Source organism: Aulonocara stuartgranti (assembly GCF_965226115.1).
Source record: "Aulonocara stuartgranti genome assembly, chromosome: 20".
NCBI lineage: Eukaryota > Metazoa > Chordata > Actinopteri > Cichliformes > Cichlidae > Aulonocara > Aulonocara stuartgranti.
The window spans coordinates 1,144,779-1,167,858 of NC_138956.1; the positions used below are offsets into that span (position 1 = coordinate 1,144,779).

General features: G+C 40.7%; 1 protein-coding gene across 1 annotated transcript; it reads right to left on the bottom strand.

Moving 5' to 3' along the window:
- Positions 1 to 2,541: 2,541 nt before the first annotated feature.
- ngfa (nerve growth factor a (beta polypeptide)) lies at positions 2,542 to 22,838 on the bottom strand. Its single transcript, XM_082517728.1, has 3 exons — positions 22,654 to 22,838; positions 4,179 to 4,286; positions 2,542 to 3,846 (listed from the first exon to the last, which is right to left on the bottom strand). Exon 3 carries the CDS (start codon positions 3,833 to 3,835, stop codon positions 2,945 to 2,947), a length of 891 nt encoding a protein of 296 aa, XP_082373854.1. The 5' UTR covers positions 3,836 to 3,846; positions 4,179 to 4,286; positions 22,654 to 22,838; the 3' UTR covers positions 2,542 to 2,944.
- Between the last annotated feature and the right edge of the window lie 242 nt (positions 22,839 to 23,080).

A 23,080-nucleotide genomic window follows, 5' to 3' on the forward strand; every position in this document is an offset into this window, starting at 1 on the left:
TTCATCAAAGAAAAGCGATTTTTTGCTTCTCCTTTGAGACACTGATTTAAGCTTCAAGTGTCTTGTATAACTTCACAGCAACTGCAGCAAAATCAAAGGAAAATATGTCAGGGTTAGCAGACCGCCTGTTAGCAGCTCTTTCCAAAGTGAAAGGTATTTTGAGGCCACAATTTTAACATAAAAAACCCCCTTTGATCAGACAGCCTTGCTGTGATGAGGTTTCCTGGCAACACGATCAGAGCTCAAAAGCACCTGTGAACCCGCAGGGTTAGTGCAGGTGAGAGTGCAGCCAGGTATCTGGCAAGGATGTGAAAAGAGGTGCAGAATTCAACTGCTGTTTGGAAGAAATAGAGTTATGTGAGAGAAGTTCTCTGCTATTCATCTGAGTGTTAAGTACAGTTCTCTATGTGACCACAAGAGGGTAGCAGATTCTCACCTAAATAGAGGCTTTAGCCATGAATGCGCGAGTGCATGGGCCAAGTCCGGGACTTTACGGAGCCCCGCAAGGGACATGGGAGAAAAAAATTACGATGAACTTTTGCGAGATCTCGCAAAAGTGCGTCTTAATTTTTTTTCTCCCATGTCCCTTGCGGGGCTCCGTAGGACTTTGCCCTCAGTAAGACCTCATATTTCAGTGATAGGTGGTGTGTTGTGGTTAGTGTATTTAATTAGCATGTCACAGATCTTATCAAAACACAACATCAAGTCAAATGACAAAGTCTCACTGTTGCCCATGAATTATTGTTATGATTACATGTCTTGTAGAGAGGGAATGTGATAAATATATTTTCCTAAATAAAAAAGAAACAACACAGGAATATGCAAAATGGTGACTGGAGTTCATGCATCACAAGGGGCCTTTAGCTCAAATATAATCAATACTTCGTATCCCTTAGTCAACAGCTTCAGTCAAGACTAATTGTGCCCCATAGAAAACTGAAAATGCAGCCGGACAGTCATTGTTGTGTGGGAGAGAACGGTGAGGACAACCTATAGTGGATTCTTGGCTGCTTGAAACATTGATCTGTTGTATCAGCACCTATGTCACATAATCAAAAGCACATTTCTAGTCTATGTTTAACCATCAAATGCATCTCATCTCTTTGACCAAACATTCCTCCAAAGCTGAATTGTTTTATCAATAGATTTCGAGTTGAACTTTTGATGAGGTTGGAGGGTTACACCTTTGCTGTAAACAAGTCAAGGCTACTTCCTTAAGCTACTTTCTTTATAGTCACAATGAGGTTTTTGTGCAACCTTCCAGCCTAGCAGACATGTTTCACATTAGTTCTTTTTCCCCTCAGTTCCCCTTGATTGCCATTTCCTGACATTTCAGATGATTGATATTTTACCTCGGAGGTGTTCATGTTTGACTTGATATGATTACAGAGTCTTTCATGGCTTTGTAAGCTTCACATTTCCACAGCCACACTTGCTGAGTATCAAAACGTTTGAAATTGATCATGCTATAGAAGCATTAGTTGACTTGCAGCACAAGTCCTAATAATCTGATTAAGGCCAAACAAGGTATTGAAAAATAATGTATTAGATGTTGCATTTACATGTGAAAAAAATGCTTGCATTTAGCTTATCTCATGAAAAAATGTGCATGTTTTCCCACCAGTGTCCAAACTTTCTAAGATCAGAAACATTAAAGCTGTTGTAGTGACTCATTGTGGCCCTAGTACCTTGCTAAGATACAGTTTGCTATTCTTTCTTTAGTTGTGAACCTGTCTCTATGCAATATTCATTCCTTCCAAGTACAAATGCACAGAGACTTCCCGTAGTGTTTACACCGGTATGCCAAGCTGGCGAGAAGTCACCACTACTGCTGGGAACACTGGGAACATCACAGCTAATAAATCTGTGTGTATAAAATGCAAAGCACGTCTCTCGTGCCTGCATGGAATGAATCACATTCCTTCAGGCATCGATGTTCACGTACAAGTCTTTCTACTGCCTCCTCTGCTTTTGGGTGCTGGAATATCTTAATGCAGAGACATGAGTCACCAGAAATTTGGGAATTAAAAAAAAAGAACAAAAAAGAAAATAGAATAATAATAATAATTATGTGGTAACAATATTTGGAAAATATTTAAGGTGACTCAGTGTCTGGGCTTGTGACTTTTAGCTTTTGCACGTGGGAATCATTTAAAGAAGACAATGACTGTTAGAAACCCCGTGTTACTGCACATGTTGAGATTTCTCGTCCCCACTTTAACTGGTACTGTATATGTGAATATGCTTACAATATTTAATATAAGCAAAGATTATAAAGAAAGAAAACACAAGTACATCAAATAAAGTTTAGTGTCTTGTTTGTTTCCCCGAAGGTTACTGCTTTTGGATTTATCATGAGCTAAACGCTAAAGTTTATCGAACCTGTTTATAACGGCTGGTTGGATTTTGTAATGGTTTACAGAAGACAATGAAACTAAAGTTGTAAAGCAAAGAGCTAAAAGACGTTAAAACAACCAGAGTTGATCAGACCTGCAGATGTGTGACGGTCAGCATGATCTCAAACAGACACAACAAACCGGGCAAGTACTGAGGTGTTTAATAAATAACAGCATGAACAACACAAAAACAACAATAACATCAACATTAAAAGCTTGAATTCATTTTGTATATATACACATACGGTATATAATTTTATATTTGACTGTATAAACCATAAATATGACATGCAGTCCTCATAATTTAAAACAACCAGGACTTCTTTGACTGAGGTAGGGTCGGGGGGCCGAGGGGCTGGACAGATGTTCGAGTGTGTGGATGTGTGTGTTTGCATTAAGTACGTGTGTTGTTTGGATGCTTTGGTCAGTGGGGGTGTTTGTCTGGATGTGTGGGAAAGGATTACAGTATTGGCAATAAAGCTGCAGTGGCTGTTAATGAGAAATGTTTGTGCTCGGTTCATAGTCTGGTGGTCGGGCGTCCGCCTCAGTCAGTGCCCCCGTCTTCCTCCCCAAGACTTCCGGCTGAGGACGCACACACAGGCGGCATTGATGCGGATGTAACGCCAGGCTGTCTGTTCATTGAAGGTGGTGAGGGCACTTACAAAAATATGTGAGTTGGTGCAGTAGGAGTTCCAGTGGCGACTGTCGATGCCGAGACAGCCCGAGTTGCCTGATTTGGAACCTTGTTTTCCACCCCAACCCCCCGGCTTCCCTCCATTTGCGTTTCCAGAACCCCTTTGAGTAGGGGATCGACAGGTGGTCTCATAGAAGTACTGTTTCTTCACCACATTGTTGATTGTAACATTGGGCAGCACTTCCACTTCATTTCCGTACATGTCTGTGGCTTTTGTCAGGTTGCTCACCCAGGTATTCATGCTGTCACATACCGAGTACTCTCCTCGGTGCATGGTGCGTGATCCTGCTCGGCGCCTTACCCTCACCCCTCTAACTCCATCAATTTCATAGCCCTCACCTTCTAGGGCATCATGTGATGGTGGAACCTCACTGAAGACGACACGAGGTGAGAAACGGTAACGTCTCTTGGAGAAGAGCTTGGGATCCACCACTGGGATGGAGGGGTCAGGGAGGGAATCCAACGTAGAGTGCCCAACAAGAGGGCTCCTATCCTTTGCATTTAAAGCTGCCCGATGAGGCCTCTTGGTCCTGTGGTGGCTGGTCCTATGATGCTGCTTTGAAGTGTGTTCTTCAGTAAGATGGTCCCTGGCTACTGTGTGCTGTTGTCTTGCTCTGTGATTGGCTGCCGTCTGCTGTCCTACTTTGTGGTTGGGTGCCCCGGCACTCCGGGCCAATCCACCTCCCATGTTCAGTACAGCCTGGACGCCGATCAGGAGGAGCAGGACCAGTGATGACGACCTCATGGGCACACGTCCTAAACCAAACACAAACACGCAATTGAGATAATGTCACATGAATGTCTAAAGTGAAAAGTTTCACACATTTTCTAATTGAAATGCACTGAAAAATGTATGAAAGGATTGATAAATAGTTTCTAAGTGAGCAATCCACTTGGAAAATGTAACACTTTACCTTTACTGTGCATTTGTGACATCTAAGATTCAGAATCATTGACGTTGTCATTAAGGGGGCATTAGTTCTGTTCTTAGTTTGACTCTTTTGCTCTGATTCACTGAGCACTTCTTTGGTCCTGCTCAAGTATGTCTTGCTTTTTACGTGTTACTCTTGGTGAGTGTTTAAGGGTACCTGTGGAATGTGTCCAGTTGAAGTGTGAGCCCCTGTGGACTCTAGAGCCAGACTCCAATGCAGGTCGGGCCCCTCATGCCTGCCATCTGGACTCCGTGAACTACAGCTCTGCAAAAGACACACAAAAAACACACTAAATACTTGTGCAAATGTTATTTTAGTCAGATATAATACGCGTTGACATTTTCATAAATACATCTGGAGCTATCGTTTTTCAGATCAAACCAAATCAAAGGAAAAGTAATCTTAAAGGCAAACCTCCGACTCAAAAGGAGTATGTGTTTAAGTGCCCTGCAAAGGGACAAGATGGGCATAAAAGCCATTCAGAGCAATCAGGAATGTAAACATGCTTAACAAGCGGTTTCGTTTATTTAGACAGCCCCGCAAACCTGCCACCCTTTTTTTACCGACATACACAATTTATCATTACCTAACCTTATCTCATGCCGTGTACACACACTCACCATGTTTAACTTTAAGAGCTTGCGTTTTCCGTACACTGGAATGTGAGGCATTTAACACCTCATCCAGTGTTACTCGTTACATAGTGAACCTATGCACTGAAAATAGTGCCATGCATCTGTATGTGTACATGCACATAATGCTGTTTTCATGGATCGTTTGCACAGCGTCGCGTTGTGTGTGAATACACCCACTTCCTTCCAGACAAACACCCAGCAGGTCACAGAGGTCAGTGGAAGCTGGTGTGACAGCATTACTGTTATTTTTTAAACTTGTGTCGGTGTTTCACTTTGCTTGCTTAGTGCTGGAACACAAGTTTATTAGTGTTATAAATATTTAACTTAACATGTTTTACTGCTTTGGTGTGGGAGGCGGAGCCTTTTGAAAGGAGATTAAAGAAACGAGGAAGTTAGAAAAAGCAATTAGTGATATATGATAATCTTCACAAAACAACAACAACAAAAAAGAAACCTGATTTTTTTCCGTGATATTTTACAGTTTTCTTGCAAAAACCAGTTTTGCTGTAATCCTTGCAGTGTAGCACTTATAACCAGCAGAGGTCAGTGTTGCGTCTGAACAGACCAGCGTCCACCTTTCAAACAGCTGAAAAATATCAAAATGTCACTGGCTCTGTTCCCATTAGGAATATCAGCTCAGCTAAAAGAGTTTAAATCACTCTTCAGGTATTTTCCCACAAGCTAAGAATGTTAAAGTCCTTGACTTTTAATGTTCTTTAAACATGTTTCTGCTGTTGGCTTTGTAAAAGGTAATGATGCAGTACTCGAGTACTGTATTCGGTGCAGTTTTGCTCTTTACTCAAATATTAACGCTACAGCTTTCCTGCGGTTAGACAAAGCTTTTCATATACTCTTGTTTTTGTGATTGTTAGCTTTTGAAAGTAGATCCACGCCCTTTACTTGTGTAAATCTTTTAATGCAGCGTTTAACAAGCATCCAATACTTTTACGCTGTGCTATTGTTACGACGTCTTCTGTTAATACTTATTCAAACACTGCCAAAAAGTCAGTTTGGCAGCTGATCAGTAAAACAATCAAGTAATCACGGATGATGGAAACAGCTATAGTTTTATAAAACATACCTACTGGTTTTGTATTGTATTTTAGCTTCAATAAACACAACCATACACACACTTAAACACCCACACCCTGCACACATGGAGCCGGACCAAACAGGCAGTGAGCTGATTGATCCAGGCTGATGTGCCGCTCACTATTTGCAAGGCCTATGGTGAAGGATCCTCATGTTAAAAATATGTGGCTTATGTTTAATGCTGGTGGAGCGTAAACACTGCAGAGCATGAGCACACAGGTCAGAGCAGAACACCTCTGACTTACAGAATTACTTCGGCACTGCATCAGAATCGGCCTGACTATCCTTCTGACCTTCTCGCACAAATACACAGAAAAACAAACACACAAGCTGGTGTTTCTCCTGAACGTTGAGCAGGATTTACATCTCCTCCCTAAACTGTTTGTTTTACGATTCTGTGTAAGCACTACTGCGTTTTACACTGGAGTTTAAAAACATCGCCCACATTGAGCCTGGAAAAAAGAATCCTAGATTTAGGATTTAGGTGCTAACACCCTACATCAAACACTAGAGAAGGAAGATCATTGCAGCAGTGATAAAAAGTAAAATGTTGTACCTTGAAGAGCAGCAAAGCTAGAAGGAGACAGTCCTGTGGCCAAGTAATGACAGAGGCATTCCAAAACCGTTAAACCACAAACCAGAGAAAGGACAGACCCTGTATGGTTCATATTTCCAGACACTACACATGCTGTATTAATACACTGGTGGGTAAACAAAACCGTAGTTCAATATTCTTTTATGATTCATCCATCAATATAAGGAGCTTCCCTTTTTTCACAATAAGCTGATTGGCCAGCTTTGTAAATCAAGACCATTTTCTCTTGAGTCATCCATCACTTTCACATGCTGGGGTTCCACGCACCACATGGCACTACCTGGTCAAACCAGACTGCCAAAGTTGATGAAAGCAAGTGGAAAAGATGACATTAGTCACACAGCTGCCGGGTTGTGACCTAGAAAACTAATCATTGGGCAACAGGAAGGGAAAAAGACTTTAGAGACCACATATGTAGCCAAAGACAGTGGAAACCAGCCACGCAGTTACTGGTACTGACTTTGTAACACTTCTTTTTTTTGCTAGTCCACAAGATGATCTAATGATCAGACTACAGTTTACAGCATTACACACTCGTGTGAAACAAGAAGGCACGAGAGCATCGCCTGCCATCACTCCGGGGTTAGTTTACAGTTAGCGAGGGTGTCTTCCTGTCTGTGTGATACATTAGTTATTAGTGACATGTCCTTGTTAAAAGATATGCAGGAGCAGCGTGTCAAACAAACACACGCCGCTCTCTCAGAGCGATGACAGCGGCCATAGATTATGAGGGGGTGAGAAAGAGAGACTGACAGCGGCAGAGATAGAGGGAGGAGGAGAGAAAAGAGGCCGAGAGCAAAACAGAGAAAGGTAAACAGCTTTTCTGTGTCTTTCATCAACCCAGTGGAGCACAGTTCCTCCTGCTGTCAACCACTGGAAATAATTATCAGGCAGGATGACCGCCAGGTCAACGTGCTCTCTCCTTTAACACACATCCAAATGTTGAAGATATATTTATTTCCTCTAAAAATGTTATCAGTGTTTAAAAAATTGGACTAGTTCGTGTTCAGTCTAAACGAGTTTTGCTTTTTGGAGAAAGTTTGAAATGAAAGTCTTTTTGTCACAACTCACTGTTGTAAGAGAGTTTGAACTTTTCTCCTCACAGCGACACACTCGCCGATAACATAACGCTTCGAAATAATCCTTACACTGCTTCCATTCACGATGTTTCAGCTACAGAAGGAAAATCACGTGTCACAGTTTCGATTAGCTGCCATGTGAAACCGATACAACAACCTGCCACGAGTTGTTGTCACGTAAAATGATGTCATGCAGCGTTAAAATAACAATTAAATTACACTCCCCAAAGGTTCTTGGAAGGCTGAGTCTTTTCTTGGAAGCACGTTAAAACTCCTATTTTTTGGCACAGCAAACGTGCAGCAGTCACCAAAATTAAAAGAATGTTTGGACTCTCTTACGCATTAAAAGTGTGGATTTCTTCCATATTTCAGCCGAAGCATTGTTATGAGTTATTTCACCCTCGATCAGCTGACTTCTTCTTTCTGTTTTCTCTGTGGCATTTGTGCTTTTCCTGATTTCAGTTGCTGCCAATTTAAGATTATCATCATGCTAAAAGCTTTCTCTTAAAACTGCTGTCTCACACTTATCTTACCAGTGTAACCATATTATCTTATTTATTAATTGTTTATTACTTGTTCCCAGTTTGTCACACTTTTTTCTGTCACTCTCCTGGTTTGTCAGGTTGTATCTGGTGATTCTTGATACCAGATGTGACCTTTACCTTTTAAGTTGTCTTAACTAAGCATTAGTTTTGCCAATTTGTAATTCAAATTGTCTGCATAAAGCCATTTAACCTTAGAGCCATCATTTTCTCAAGTGAATTTAATTGTTTAACTTAAAATATATATTTTAACCGCCACCACCAACAGAAACAAAAACCAAACTATATTAGAGGAGTTTAATGATAGTTCAGTTTTCCATTTACTATGATGCTGCCATTTTTTAAGCCTGTGTGGCGTACTGTTCTGCACCCTTGTTCCTCACCGCCCCCTGGTCTTTATGTTAAAAAGACATTTACATGGACAACAATAGCACCTGCTGTAAATCAGACATACTTCAACCACCAAACTTTGCTGCTTTAGCCACAGGACACGGGGGGAACGAGACAGGTAGTGTCACACATGCAGGCACACATAACCTGCTAAAGTACTTTACTCGTCGCAGGGATGACAAACGATGCGAGATATGGAGAACAAAATAACATTTGGTGTGCAAAATGTGGAGCTGGCAAATGCTACAGCGTGGAAAAACAAAGTATGAGGTCTCGACATGAACTTGAATTCACTCGATCGGTTTACTATGTCCAACAATAAAATATGTAAGGGTTTAACTATGCACAGGTAACAGCACATACAACTTTAAAATGTATTCCTCTGCAAGTGAGTAGCTATCAAAAGACCGAGCGTTCATTTAAATGGTACTGGCAGCCATAGAGAGGCATGCTGGCAATCAGCTGAACATTTGGCTCAGTAGTTCAAAAAACATCTTAAATAAACCACAGCTTTGGGCTTTCTGCAAACATTTCAGTTACATTTGCCTGCAGTGTTAGAGGACTGTAAATGACAACGGCAGTAGGGGATGGTAATTGATAAGCAACCATCCAAAGGACAGCACCTAAATGATTCTTTATGAATATACTCTATTTTGCACAGCTGTTTTTGCCATCAGCTGTTGTAAAATAAAAGCTTCTGTATGTCTGCCGAGGGCATCTTGAGAATATCAGGGAAGGGGGGAGCCATGGTGTTGGAACTAAAGGGAACAAACTGGCAAAGAGCCAGCATCTTCATCCTGCTGTTTCGTGCTTTCTGGGTTTCTGTTTCTCTCCGTCTGTCTCTCATTTATCTGTCTCTCCATTTTTTTTATTTTTTTGCTCCTGGAATTTGACCCAGTGTTCATCTTTACTCTCACAGTTAAAAGCCAGAGGTAACTTCCTGAGTACATGACTGTTTCTGTGCCTAACAGCAAGCAGATCTGAGCACTATAGTGCATCTTTGCAGGTGCAAAGCACAGGGTCAGACCATTATCTTCTCGTCTTTGGGGAAAATTACGCAACCATTTTCTGATAAAATCCATAGACTCTAACTGGAGAGGGTCTTTCTTCTTTCCAACTCTTGCTGAAGTCAGAGCATACATAAATGTTTTGTTATGGGATAAAATAATATATATACTGGTTCTGCTTCAGAAGCCTTAAAGTGATTGACTTTTTTATATTCACCAAACACAAGGACAACAGGATTTCTATTAGCATTTCCTGTGGAATGAATTTTTCTTGGAACTGGAATAACTGGGCTTTGTGTCCGCATATGGCTTCACTTTTACACTTTTATTAAACTACTCAAGAGAAGTAGATGTCAAAGTGTTGTGTCAAGAGGATACAAATACAAATACATACAAATAAAAGCTGACAGTGTATCCGGCAGAATATAGGCGCAATAACATACTTATGTTGACTTTAAGTCACAGCTTCCCACAATGCAACAAAGCCCCGGGGCATTTAAGGGCGACCAAAATACTGAACAACAGTTCCAAGAATCCCAGGGCTCTTCCTATACTGTTGGACCTGAAAGTCTTTGTTGCCGAAACTTCGTGCAGCAACACATTCAATTTCATCTCTTGACAACATTTGTTCCACAGTCATGTTTTATTTACGGGTAAACCTGAGACAAAGCAAAGACGTGGCTGCAGTGCGACGTCAACCGCTCCACTGTTGTCACATGATGTCTTACAGTAAGTCGAACACTGATTCATCATAATAGAAAGACTGAATCATTGTGGCGTTCGTGAAAGGAACCTAAAATATAAACAATACTTTCATTCCAGCAGTAATTTGGAAGCAAAAGCAGCAAATCGAAGCTTGTTTGTACAAACAGGGCTAAAATTTATTCCACTGTCAATGAAAATATCAGATTAATGTCAGCATGCAACAAAACTGTTTATTAATGAACAACGTGAGTGATTCGCCTGTGATACAAAGCATGAACACCAGCACCCCTCCTCCACTTATACCTTCTAGGCTGGCTTGACTCCACTCGGTTTCCATTAGGTGAAACTTTTTCAGTACCTGCTCCTAGTAAGCTGAGTTGATATGAAAATATGACATCACCAGACGTCATGAGATGCAGATGTTTTTGTGTTTAGTGGCTGATGGTAGTATTGGTAGCAGCCCGAAACGAGAAGTTTGCCAGGAGGTCTTTGAGCTGATGGCCGATCACGGGTACCAGCACACAGTGCCAAAAACCCCTGAGAAACATGAAGTGATTGCTGGGACGAACTAAAAGGAGTGGAAGTGGTTTAATCAAATGGATGATGGCGTATATGGGCACCGACCAGCGATCAATGGGAGGGAGAGTGGCCTCGACTCTGTCACTTAAGTTCATTTAGCAATTAGTAATATGTGATCATCTAAGCAAACACTTAAGTCACAGTGGCGCCAGTGTAGAGTCAACTCTCTCTTAATGTACAATCGCCAAACTCTGCTGGACCTTCTTCTGAGAGCAAAATATGAAGCCGAAGTGTTCTCAGACCACAGCCGCTGAGGAGACAAGTACCAGACAGCTTTGAATTTGTTCAATAAGATTTAAAATCTTGGCTCACTCACTCTCTCAGCTGTCGGTGAGATGTATTAAGCAAGTTTTATAACTTTGTTTCTGACCAAACTGCTCAACTACTTTCTATAATCTTACTAAAAATGTTGGTTGTTCGATTCCAGCCGAGTTCAAGACATGACAGTTTTTTGGAAGTCACTGAAAACCTCAGTCAGAGCATCACAGTTTTGTTAGTGAAAGCCATTCTCTCCATTTTTCACCCCCTTTCTTTCTCTCCACATAATGGGCCCATCCCCAATCAACCCACCCTCTCCCTGCACTGGACCAGTGGACGTGGGAGGCTGATCCTCCAAGCCTTGAAGTCAGGATGAACACAATGATTAACATGTTTTCCAGAACCCTAGTTTTTATGACCTTGACATTCAACAATCTTCTCGTGACAAGTGTTTAATCTTTTGGCTCGGCTCTGGTAATAACTCCCCCTTCCTGGTGAGCATCTAAAAATCCCACAGCAGCACAGAGACATGAGGAGGGCCAGAGGCAAGAATGCCTGTCTGGCCACAGACAGCGATGAAGACAGAAGGATGGAGAGGAAGGAATCAGATACATCAAGGGATAGGGAGAGGCAGCAATATTGGAGGGCGGGATGCATATGGGCAATAAGATATCTAGAGAATTACACACATAAAGGAGCATGTGAGAAGCAAAGTAAGGAAGGGCAAGTTTATAGTGGAACAGACACTGAGACAAAGAAGAGTTCAAGGACAGGGTCAGAGGGAGGAAATAAAGGCAATGGGGAGTTACAAAGCATTCAAAAGAAAGGAAAACGTGGAGTTTCATCACTTTGTGTCTTCTCTCAATAGCTTTAACAGAAAACCAGCAGTTTCAGGCTTGAGTTAGATCATATTGTAGCTTTATTGTTAGAGTAAAACTCAAACACCATTTATGCAGAGTTTCACTCATGCTGTTACTCGTCCAGTTGGGGAACGTGTATTATCTAATCAAAATGGCAAAGAGTGGTTTAGGATTAAAAAATTCTCTGACTTGATCCATCTTCCAATATGAATATTTGTAATATCAATACAAACACATGCACCGTTGGGAAGATGTATTTGTCCCTTTTCTGATTTTTGCTTTGTTACATATGTGTTCACTATATTTGAGTTAACTAGACTAAAATCCAGTGATCTAAAGAAACTCAAGAACAGCTGAGAAAAGGTTACAAAGTCATTTCGAAGGCTTTGGAACTCCAGTGAAACGCGGTGAGCGCCATTATCTATAAATGGAGAAAACGTGGAACAGTGGTGAACAGCACTCACAGTTAGTGTTAATGATTTATGGATAAGAAGAACAAAGAAAAAGGCACAAAAATTTGGGTAAATATTTGGAGGTCCGTCTTGTCTGTGGACTGGCAAACTCAAAATTTGAACTTTTCGCACTATTTCGGTCTGGTGTGAAACTAACACAGCATTTCATAAAAAGAACATCATACCCACCGTCAGACATGGACCTGAATGACTTGCCATTAATGATGGAACTATGAACTCTTCCAGTAAATCTTGAAGGAGAATATCCATCAGTTTATGCTCTAAAGTTTAAGTGCACTTTGCTTATGCTGCAGGATAATGATTCGAAACACACCAATAAATTCACGTCTGTATAGTTGAAAACCCTCTAATGTGATGGAATTAAAACAACTGTGCAAAGAAGTGGGCCAAAATTCCCCCACCGTGATGCAAAAGACTTATTGCCACTTATCACATATGCTTAAATGCTGTTCTTGCTGCCAAGGGTGGCACAACTAGTTATTAGCTTTATGGGGAAATTACTTTTTCACATAGGGCCATGTAGGTGTGGACAGCTTTTTTTCCTTCAATAAATGAAATCATCATTTATCTTTACTTTTAATGAATTGAAACATTTAAATGTGACAAATATGAAAAAGAGTAAGAAATCAAGAAGGGGAAAAAAAACTTAGTCAGTATACTTCAAAGAAACTGAAGTATACTGACTTGTTATTATTCAAAGGCTGCATAGGGAGAGAGCAGGCTAAACTGGTTAGTTTTCAGGATTGCGGTGAAGTTTACAGTAATATATTATTGTGGCACTTACAATATAAAGCGCCTTGAGACAACTGTTGTTGTAATTTGGCGCTGCATGAATAAAATTGAACTGAACTGAATCGAATGTGCGGAGCAGCTGTGATGTTCATGGACAGTGTTATGTTACATCAAGGTTGCACAAATCAAATTAAATTTAAGGTGATGTTTTTGATTAGATTAACTCACTGAATTCTGCCTTTATACTAGATCTATGCTGTCAAAGCTGGAGAATCAGCGACGATGGCTCTTATAAGATCTGCTTATATCTTAATAATTCATTTGGCCGATCACAACATAAAACACCAGCACAGGTCAGCTGATCACAAAATGTACACAAAATGTATTTCTAAGTTTTTCATTTTCCCACGCTCTACCACTTCAACCAATGTCACCTGCCAAATCCCACTTTAACCCCTGGCTATACTTACTTGAAGAAGCAAAATCATCCATCTACAATAAATGCAACAGCAAGTAGAGTCATTTATTCGATTTCCTTTGGTTGCCTTTACTTGTGTCCTTCATAACATTATGTTCAAGGTGAGTATATTCATTAGAATTGGTATTTAAGTTTAAATAAATTGTGTATTCCCTTATGTTAATATTATTTTTGTATGATACTATTATGGCATTAGATTCAGTGAGCTGGTAGCAATGTCCTCCAAAGCTTGATTACACTCCAGAGCCTGTACTTCAACACTTCTACTTGAGTAAAGAAGTTGAATCTTAGTGCTCAAACCTTTAGCAGAGTATTTTTAACAGCAGTATCTGAGGAGACAAATGTGTGTAATTTTGCCACCTCATGGTATTGTAAACAAATCAGCAGCTGAGCAACCCCCGAGTGAGTCATCCAGGTAGATTTCAGCGCAACGTAAAGTGAAACATGGGCGTAAATAGACAGATGTGCTTGCTAAGAGACTAAAACTTTCCATTACGCACCGTTTATGTTGCGGTCTGTCTGTCGCCATGAGCACGGGTGTGGTCACGCAAGACTGAGTATATGCTATGTCAAACATTAAGATATGCACGCAAGATTTTCTCTAAATATTCTTAATTGAATTTGGTAATGGTAGCATATACGACACAGGAAACACAACTAGTTCTCACGTTTGACAGACAGCTAAAAGGAAACTTTAATACATGGAAAGTAGTTCTGGTTGCATCCCTTCATGACGCTTCAAATTAATTCAAATTAATTTTAAAACATAGTCAACAAATACAGAGGAAACAGTCTGAAAGGCTGGCTGAATAGTTTTACCTTCCACTTCTTTCTCATAATACTTTTTAGATTTAACTGATTAATTGCTTTTGTTTTTGGGGTCTAGGGCGAAGTGTTAACCAATATTGCTCCATGACGCTAAAGAAGCAAAATATGCAAAAATTACCCTAATGGTTGTGTTATATTTTATAGATTTTAATAAAAAGGCAATATTGAAACAATTTAGGTGTCACGGTTTGCCGGGGCAAGCCGTGTGGAGTTGGAGAAAGGACCCAAAAGGCGGCAGCTCTGGTGCAGGTGAGTATTTATTTACAGGAGTGGGTACAAACAGCAATGGTGGGTGAACATGAAACCGGAAACCTAAACTGGGGAAACTAACAACACAAACCAGAAACGAAGATGCAGGGAGGTCCGAGGAAATACATACGGGGAGACGAGGGGAAACAACACAGACGAACCAGCAACTAAGACAGAAAACACAACTTAAATACACTCAGAGAACACAGAGAGATTACACACAGGTGGGAAACACAGCTGGGAGTGATTAACATGACGAGACTAGGGAGGCAAACTGAAAACACTCACATAAGACGCAGACCTTCACAATAAAACAGGAACTTACACATGAAAGGACACAAACTAAGAAACGCGGACTAGATACAGGAACACACGGGCAGAACAGAGTAAACACTAACCAGAGGAAGAACAGAACCAAAATCGAAGAGAAAACACAAAAGGACCCAGGATCATGACATTAGGTCCCAGTCACACAGGCCTAGAGACTGGTTGGCAAGTGCTTGGCAACCACCAGTTGCTAGGGAAATTCCCTGATCATTTGTGAATGGTTCCTGTCACTGTGAAATCAACTGCTAAGCCCCATATACACACACCTAAATTTATATTTTCTGACTCATTGGAGAGCGTTTGTGGGAGGTTGCTTGTAGTCTGCAGGTGAAATTGTTCCCAAAGTTGTATATGGAACAAAAACCTCCATGTGAAACTGTTAGCAAAGCAGTCAAAAGCACTCTCTTTGAGACTAATTTCACCCAGCAACCCCCAGCAACCACTAGGGATGGGTACCGGTATCGGTTCTGTCATAAACTGTAGTAACCAGACCGAAAAGCAGCGCACATTTCGGTGCTTTATTTCGGTGCTTTTTTTCCCTGAGCTGTGATACACTTTAGATTCTAGCCAATCATTTTACGTTTCCGAGCGTAGTAGGCGGGTCCAGGTACGTACGTTCTTTTAGAGCAGAGCTACAGATTAAAAATGCCCAAAGCGAAGCAGTCAAAGTCTGGCTGTACTTCACAGCAAAAGAGCAAACTCAGCAGCAACAAGTGCTTTAAGCTGATACTGTGATACTGTCAAAGGAGGTAACACCTCGAATCTGATGAAACACCTGGCGACGCATAGCGTTTTTTTAAAAGCCGAGAAATGCGCCGTATTTGATAGCTTGCTGCGAGACCTCACACCGAGTGCATCTACTGCGGGTGTGGTGCCTGTTATCAGACCCGGAGTTAGCAACATCCCCCAAAAACCCGAAGAGGAGAGTCCTGGCCCCTAGCCCTGCCAGTGTAGCAGAAATGATGAGGATGATGATGCAGCAGCAGCCGTTCTTCTCTGCGTGAGTAGCTTAATGTTGTTCGTGTGTAATTTACGTTGAGTAGGCTAACCACGTTATTACATTAATGCATGTAAGGTGAACTAGCAAACATCATCATAGCTACATGCGGCTGTCTTCTTGTTTGATGGCAGATGCTCCCTTCACCCTGGACAAAAAGGCTAAAATGACCAAAGAAAAAGTGGAAAACAGTTAAACATGAGAGGTTTTTAGACAAAATTGGTGTTTTTTCCATTGTTTAAGCACTGCTTCCAGCCAAGAGTGATACCATATATGCCCCATAGCTGCAGAAAAGGCTAACATTGTTATCTTTTTACAAAAAAACAGCTGAACATGAGAGGTTTTAGGACCAATTTTGTGTTCTCCATTCTTTAAGCACTGGTTTGAGCACCGTTTAAGCACCGGCACCGTTTCAAAAGTACCGGTTTGGCACCGGTATCGGATAAAACCTAAACGATACCCATCCCTAGCAACCACACGCCAAACAGTAAAGAAATACAGGTTATTCTCAAGAAGTTGCCAGAGGGTTGTTGACTGGTGACTCTTAATCAAAAACTTTGTGGTAACAATGGCAGAAAGTTCACAACCCAACTCACCTCAAAAGACAGCAATAATATAATAATAAGGAAAAAACTGGCCCCACTTTTTTGAAAGCAGCGCTCACTCTGGGTTTGGTAAATATGCATTAGGTTGGGGTTTGTTTTTTTTAAATTTGGGAGCTATGGTTTTATTCTTAACCGATAACTGCTATACGCCTGGTCCAGTGGAACAGACAGCCAGTGAACAGCAGCTTATAAAGGTTCACTCACTGCATGAAAAACACAGTGCTGTTAGTTTCTGATTCAATCTTTAATAATCTTATTAACATCTCAGTCTGTGATATATGTAACATTGTGGGGCAATTAGGGAAACTAGGTGATTTTTGGAAGCCTGTCTGCAAGGCATGAGAACTACCATCCATCTGTGCTCTAGTGTTTGTGCTAAAATGCTAAAATTGTTAAAAAGCACATTCCTGTCTGTTGTAATGGCAGGCACTCAGACTGGGCCGGTTTTAAAAGAAATCTGTGGCTATTTCTAATGTTTCTTATTCTTATCTAGTAAGGCTGCAGCATTAACTTTTAAACGTGTTTATGACGCACAATCATACATGAAACAGATACTTTCACATTAAGTCAGACTGAAAGACATTAGTGGATGTCTGAAGGAGGCATAAGTGCTGTATATTGTTAATGCATCCAAAAAAAGTCAAATTTGAGGCTGAACTTTGCCAGCTTTATGAAAACCAGGATACCCAGCTTCGTCTCTAGTTAACCAAACAACACTGATTACTGCAGTCCATGTTGTTGCACTCTTATAGACAGGCTTGTCAGAAGTGCACTGAATCTGCTCAAGATTGTACAAAGAATCTTGTTTTTGTCCCTCCCAGTGTTTGTTTGATTGTACCATGATACCTCTTACTAAAGATTTGACCGAACCAGTTTCTATTCTGTGTGGTCTCCACATCGTGCTGTCATCACTCTCTCTCTCTGCTTCTATGTCTCTCACTCTCCCTATCTCCCTTTTCATATCTCCCTCCTTTCCTGACTCTCCCACACTTTTCCCCTCTGGCTGATGTCTAACACCTGTCTGCATGGGACCTCCCAGGCCCATCCTCTGTCTGTTAGCAGCATGCCATGTTCACTGTGTGAGCAGAGCTCTGGTGAAAGAGTAAGTGGCTACTTTCCAGCACAGCTCTATGTGTGTGTATGTTTTTTTTGCATGTAAGTGACTTGGAACAGGAGTTTAGATAAATGAATATTTACTATGGAGCTTAATACAAGGCTTAAAAGAGAATCTAGCAGAGAGAAATTGCTGCCTGCAGCGTCATACTCCCCAAAAGTCCTGAGGACTCACCATTAATCCGTGAGTTTTAACTGCAACAAAACTCGATGACAGATAAAACGGATAGTTTGGAGGAGAGAAAATTGCTTGTAAAGTCCTTGATGTATTGGTATTTTGCAGGATCCTGTCTGGCTGAAACAACTATATGTAGAACAACACCTTGTTAACTCCTGCTGGCTGTGCAGGAGGCTAATCTGTTACGACTAGCCAGTGGCTCATCCTCATGCATTCTGTGCATTCTGAAATCGGCAGAATCAAAATGAGTGCATAATGAGAGGCTTCGCTTGTATCCTTGGGGCTAAGGCGTGTTTATGTGTTTGAAGGGTATCCAACACAAACATGTATACATGCACATGTACACACATGCGCTTTGTGAATACTCATTGACAAACCCCATTCTCCCACTGCTGGGCTTGGTGTCCATTACTATTACACTCTGTATTGTGATAGCTTCTGATAGCCAGGTGAGAAAATTGTATCACTTTAAAATTTATAAGAAGAGATGTTTGTGTAGAGTAAAAAAAAGAACATTGTTACAAAAAAAGGTCTATTGTGAACTATCAGGCTATTTTCACGAGGCTTTTGTACTGAATCTAAATATTTGAGGAGACCAAGTATTTTGTTCTGTTGATGGCAACAAGAGCAAGTTTCATGTCCAGACAAGCTATAGTTAAACTACCAATTGGGTTAAAGGCAAAGGAAAGTGAGAGTGAGACAGTGTCATCACGTTAATCCAAATGTACACACACATCTAACGAGGAGTTGCAGTGAAACAATTCACAACATCAGACAAACACAAAGTCAACAGATTAAGACCACAACACTGTTATTATAGCTGTAAGAAAGGCCATTTTTCAGCTACTGTGTTTGTGCTGCGTGCACATGCATGAAACCAGAGTAAGCCATAGCTAAAAGTCACAGAGGCATTTATGTGGAATGAGCAGGCATGTCAGTACATTTAGATGTATTTTTTGTAGGCATATATAGTACTATGCACACAATAGAGATAGAAATAAGATCAGAGCACACAGACATAACCCTTTGATGCAGCACCTGTCAAAATCAGATCTTCAACACAGAATTGCAACTGGATTCAGTTTTCATCTGTGGAAAAGTCCGGAAGCGTGTTTGTGTGCAGCGCAAAGGGGCAGAAAACCAGGTCCATATAAAGAATCCTGCACATGTTTGACAAGAGCCCTGTTCAAATCCAGTAAGTTACAAATGTCAAACAATGTTAGCTGAGATTTCTGTTGAACACGTTTCCTTCCAAACATTGTGAGAAGATGTTTGTAAAAGAGATGTCAACAAGAATTACAGCAGAAAGCTGATGTTACATTTCCGATATTTTATATATATATTTTTTGTCTGTTCTGCTCAGAGCTCCTTCGGGATTCTGACCTGCAGTGGCCTCCAGATCCCGCTTTTCCTACACAAGCACAGAGGTATAACCTCCAACTCTGACCTTTTACCTTTCCCACTGATTTCAGACAGACCCTTCGACTAGTTTACTTTACGCCAGATGTTCTCACCCGACTTTGTGTATTGACCCAAAAGATAACCAACGCCCTGGGTTTACATTCTGACCCATGAACTATCGAGAAAGAGGGATGCTTCCTTCTGCTTTATCGAGCATAACCATCACTCATAGAGAAAGAAACGAGATTCCTTCACCTAATAAATTTTAGTTATTAGATTCATTTTTTAAAGTCAAAGTTTGACTTAAACAGTTTTAACAAAACCTACACCTTAAAACTACTAGTTTACTAAATTGTAAAATTATGGTAAAATAATCAAATAAGCCTTTATATCAAGAAATCTCATCTTCACATCACCAATGATATATTTTCACCACACTGTAGCACATAAGGATTTAGAATACGCACAATATTACTAATTTTACTACCTGTTGTGTAATGCTACGAAAAGTGTTACTCTGAAGGATGCATGAAGAATCATGAAGCATGGAAAAGGCTTGCAAAGCAATTCAGAGGCTGATCAGGTGTGCAGATAATGCTTGTGGGCAGGTGTAAATGCAAATGATTATTCTGCCTCCAGCTTTTGTGGTCTGATAAGACATTATCATCCAGTGTGAAGAAACCTTTAAATATTCTGTTGCCAACTGGCACCGCCCCGTTTTTTCTAGTTCTGCAAGTAGTACTTGAGTGTAATCTGGTGATACGGTATTTTTACTGAAGTAGCATGAAGCTGTGGGTTTTAAAACGTCACCTAAATTGCGTCACATGACTCCCATCCTATATTAGCCTGCAGATTACTGCATGAATAATCCTAATGCTTGGCACACAGTTTAGTCACATTAATAATCAAAGTGCAACTGATAATTTAAATAAAGATGTCCATCAAAAGAGATATAATAAAAATTTTCATTGTTCATTGAAAACCCAACTAAAATTATGTTTATTTTATGGTGTTTGCAAATCTAGAGTCACTTTAAGAGCTGTTTGTCGCTGGCCTCGGGTTAAAGAATCAAAGATAAACTGACAGTACAGGTGTGCTGTCACAGCCTCTCCCTTGCCCAGGTGTCCTATACAACCATTCAGTCTAGACAGCCCACATCATCTCCTCCTTTATGTGTTTCAGGGGTGGATCCTGTTCTTGTCAAAATCCGAGTGACTGCAGATTCAGATTATGTCACTTGTCCAGATAGCAAGCAGAGCAACAAGCTGTCAGTGGTGTTTGAGTCTTAAACTGACAAAATGATAAAAATGCAGCATGTAGAACAAGAAGGGATAAATGTATTACGCTGGTCTGTAACTTTAAAAAGGTCAACACGGTTTTTTTTTTTTCTGGGTAAATAGCTGTGACATAAAAACACTCTACAGTATGTTTCCTTATGGCCATTCTTTGCTGCACATGAATATGTTCCTCTTCACTGTTTAAGTAGTTTAATACTTGTTCATTTGTAAAGAGTTACTCTGTTACGCTCTCCCTCCACACACACACACACACACACACACACACACACACACACACACACACACACACACACACACACACACACACACACACACACTAATGCACACATACACAACTGCACACACTGGTGCTAACATAGGGAAAGCTGTAACTCAGCTTCAAAGGGAAACCTGAGAGGGTCATGAATAATCACAGACATCTTTGTCTGCGGGGGAAAACAGCACTGTCCATCTGCCCTCTATACATATACGAACGGTAGTTCATATGGCTTAAGTTGTTTTTAGCATTGGCATTGGATGCATTGCTAGGTTTGAAAGATTTACAGGCTAAAACCATTTCTGTTTCAATTGCAAACACAGTTACACACAGGAAAACCTTTTGTTTTCTAATTATTAGAGAAAAAAAAGGTAAAAGCAAAAAGAGAGATATGTCATAAATTGGACTTTTACAAATTTAGCAAGTGTCCAGGTCGGTCTGCATAGATGGCAGACCGGCAGCTAGGTCAACAAGGCGTACTCTAGATATAATCAGTAATAACAGTTACTGTGATTTCCCTTTCAGAAAAAGAACCTGTTTTGCTTGAGAAAACGCATTTCAGACCTGAAGTTTGACTACGGCCTATCTTATTTTTATTTTTAACTTACAAAACATTCATTTTAACTAAGCCTTGGCTGACTCCTCCTGCGTTAACCATAAAGAAGAGCATGTCATGTAGGATATATAGTCAGGTTGCTGCAGCACTTTGCCAACAGAGGGCCAACAGAGAGGAGATGAAGGCAATCACATCCCCTCCAGTAACATCAGCCATTTACTTATAACTTCACTGTTTTTAAAGAAACTTTACTTCTTTACTCGTTCCAATCTGCAGTAACCTCAGCTGTTTTTATTTTATTATGTAACACAAAGGTGCATAAATACAGTACACTGCTGCTGAAGCAGATAATACAGGTACGTTGGTGGGTGACAAAACATAACACCTATCTATATGATACCTATATTGATATATCAATGTTGATATTTGGTGATTTTATGGACCACAACCAAACAGCATCCTCGGCACATTATATTAGAACCAATGAATGTGTTTTTCACAGAGAGCCACACGTATATGACAAAGGTGAAGCCTTTAGTGACACTGTTGATTTGCTTCATGTTTGTTTGTGTGTGTAATCTTTGGCTCACTGTGACATTCCTCTCCTGTCAAACCCCGAAAGGAATTCCCTCGTAGGAGTGGCAGGCGTGAGGTCTGTGTTTAGCACCCACGCTTGCTTGCATATACACACACACACGCACGCATACACAACACAATTTTAAAAATTTAGTTTAAAGAGTTGAAAAAATGATTAGTAGCACACCTTATAAACAACAAGCCCCACCCAGGTGTGAGGACACCCTCAACATGCTTCATATTGGACACTGGAGCTCATCAGAATCTGCAAGTCTTTTGAGAATTGTGTAACATGAGTGGAGAGAACGACAGATAGAAAAAAGAGAAAGAGACAGAGAGAGAGGGAGAAAAAGAAAAGGTAACCTGATGTCCCAGGAGTTTTCTGAACAGTAAACGGGTTCCCATTGAAGTTTGAAGAACCCCCTTTTTTTCTACTCCTCACCTCTATTCTCTCCTTCTTTCTACACCCTGTCCTCCTCCGTTTGATCTTTGCATCTGCAAATACCTGAAAAACCTCTGTACCCGGCTCACAACATTAAAATGACATAGAAATGCAATCATCAGCAACATTATCTCAGTAAACTTTTAATAGTGCCTCATGTATGTTGCAGTCAGCTGAAATCCCCCCTCTCTATAGAAAAGTGGCTGCTGCTGTTCTCAATCTCAATTTAGAGGCTCAACTTACATTTAACAACATGCTCTCAGAGTTTCTGTAATAGATTCTGCTTCTGTGCCATGTGTGGATACACGCCCCGCATATTTACAGTGTTTAATAAAAAGAAAAACAAAGCAAAAAAAAAAAAAAAGCAAGGTAGGACTCACCACCCTTTAATGCTCCTTTTTCTTTCTCCCCACTGAGTAAAAACTTCCACAGAAAGTCTGCTATATTCCACCTCACTCTCTCCAGGCCTGGGGAAGAATTGCCCCAAACTCAAAATCCCGCTCCTACTTTTAAAGCTGTGAATCCAGGTCTTGGGCCATCCACTTCTGTCTGTCTCCCTCCCACACTCTTTGGGAAATGGACTGCTCTAAAAGTTTACAGTCCCAAAGCTTCTCCTCCCTGCTGTTTGGCTCACAGCAGGTCCTAGTGCCTACCCTATCCACGTGCGTCTGTGACAGAAAAAAGTGGCACTTTTAATAAATGTTCAATAGTGACATTCATTTTTTCTTTTCTCCGTTCATCCATGTGTGTATAAAACAGTGGAAAAAGCCTCCATTTGATTCAGACAGGTCATGTGACAGTTGAAGT

What these genes read in the sequence shown, in the direction of transcription:
- ngfa (XM_082517728.1), bottom strand. Translation starts at nt 3,835, where the DNA reads ATGAGGTCGTCATCACTGGTCCTGCTCCTCCTGATCGGCGTCCAGGCT.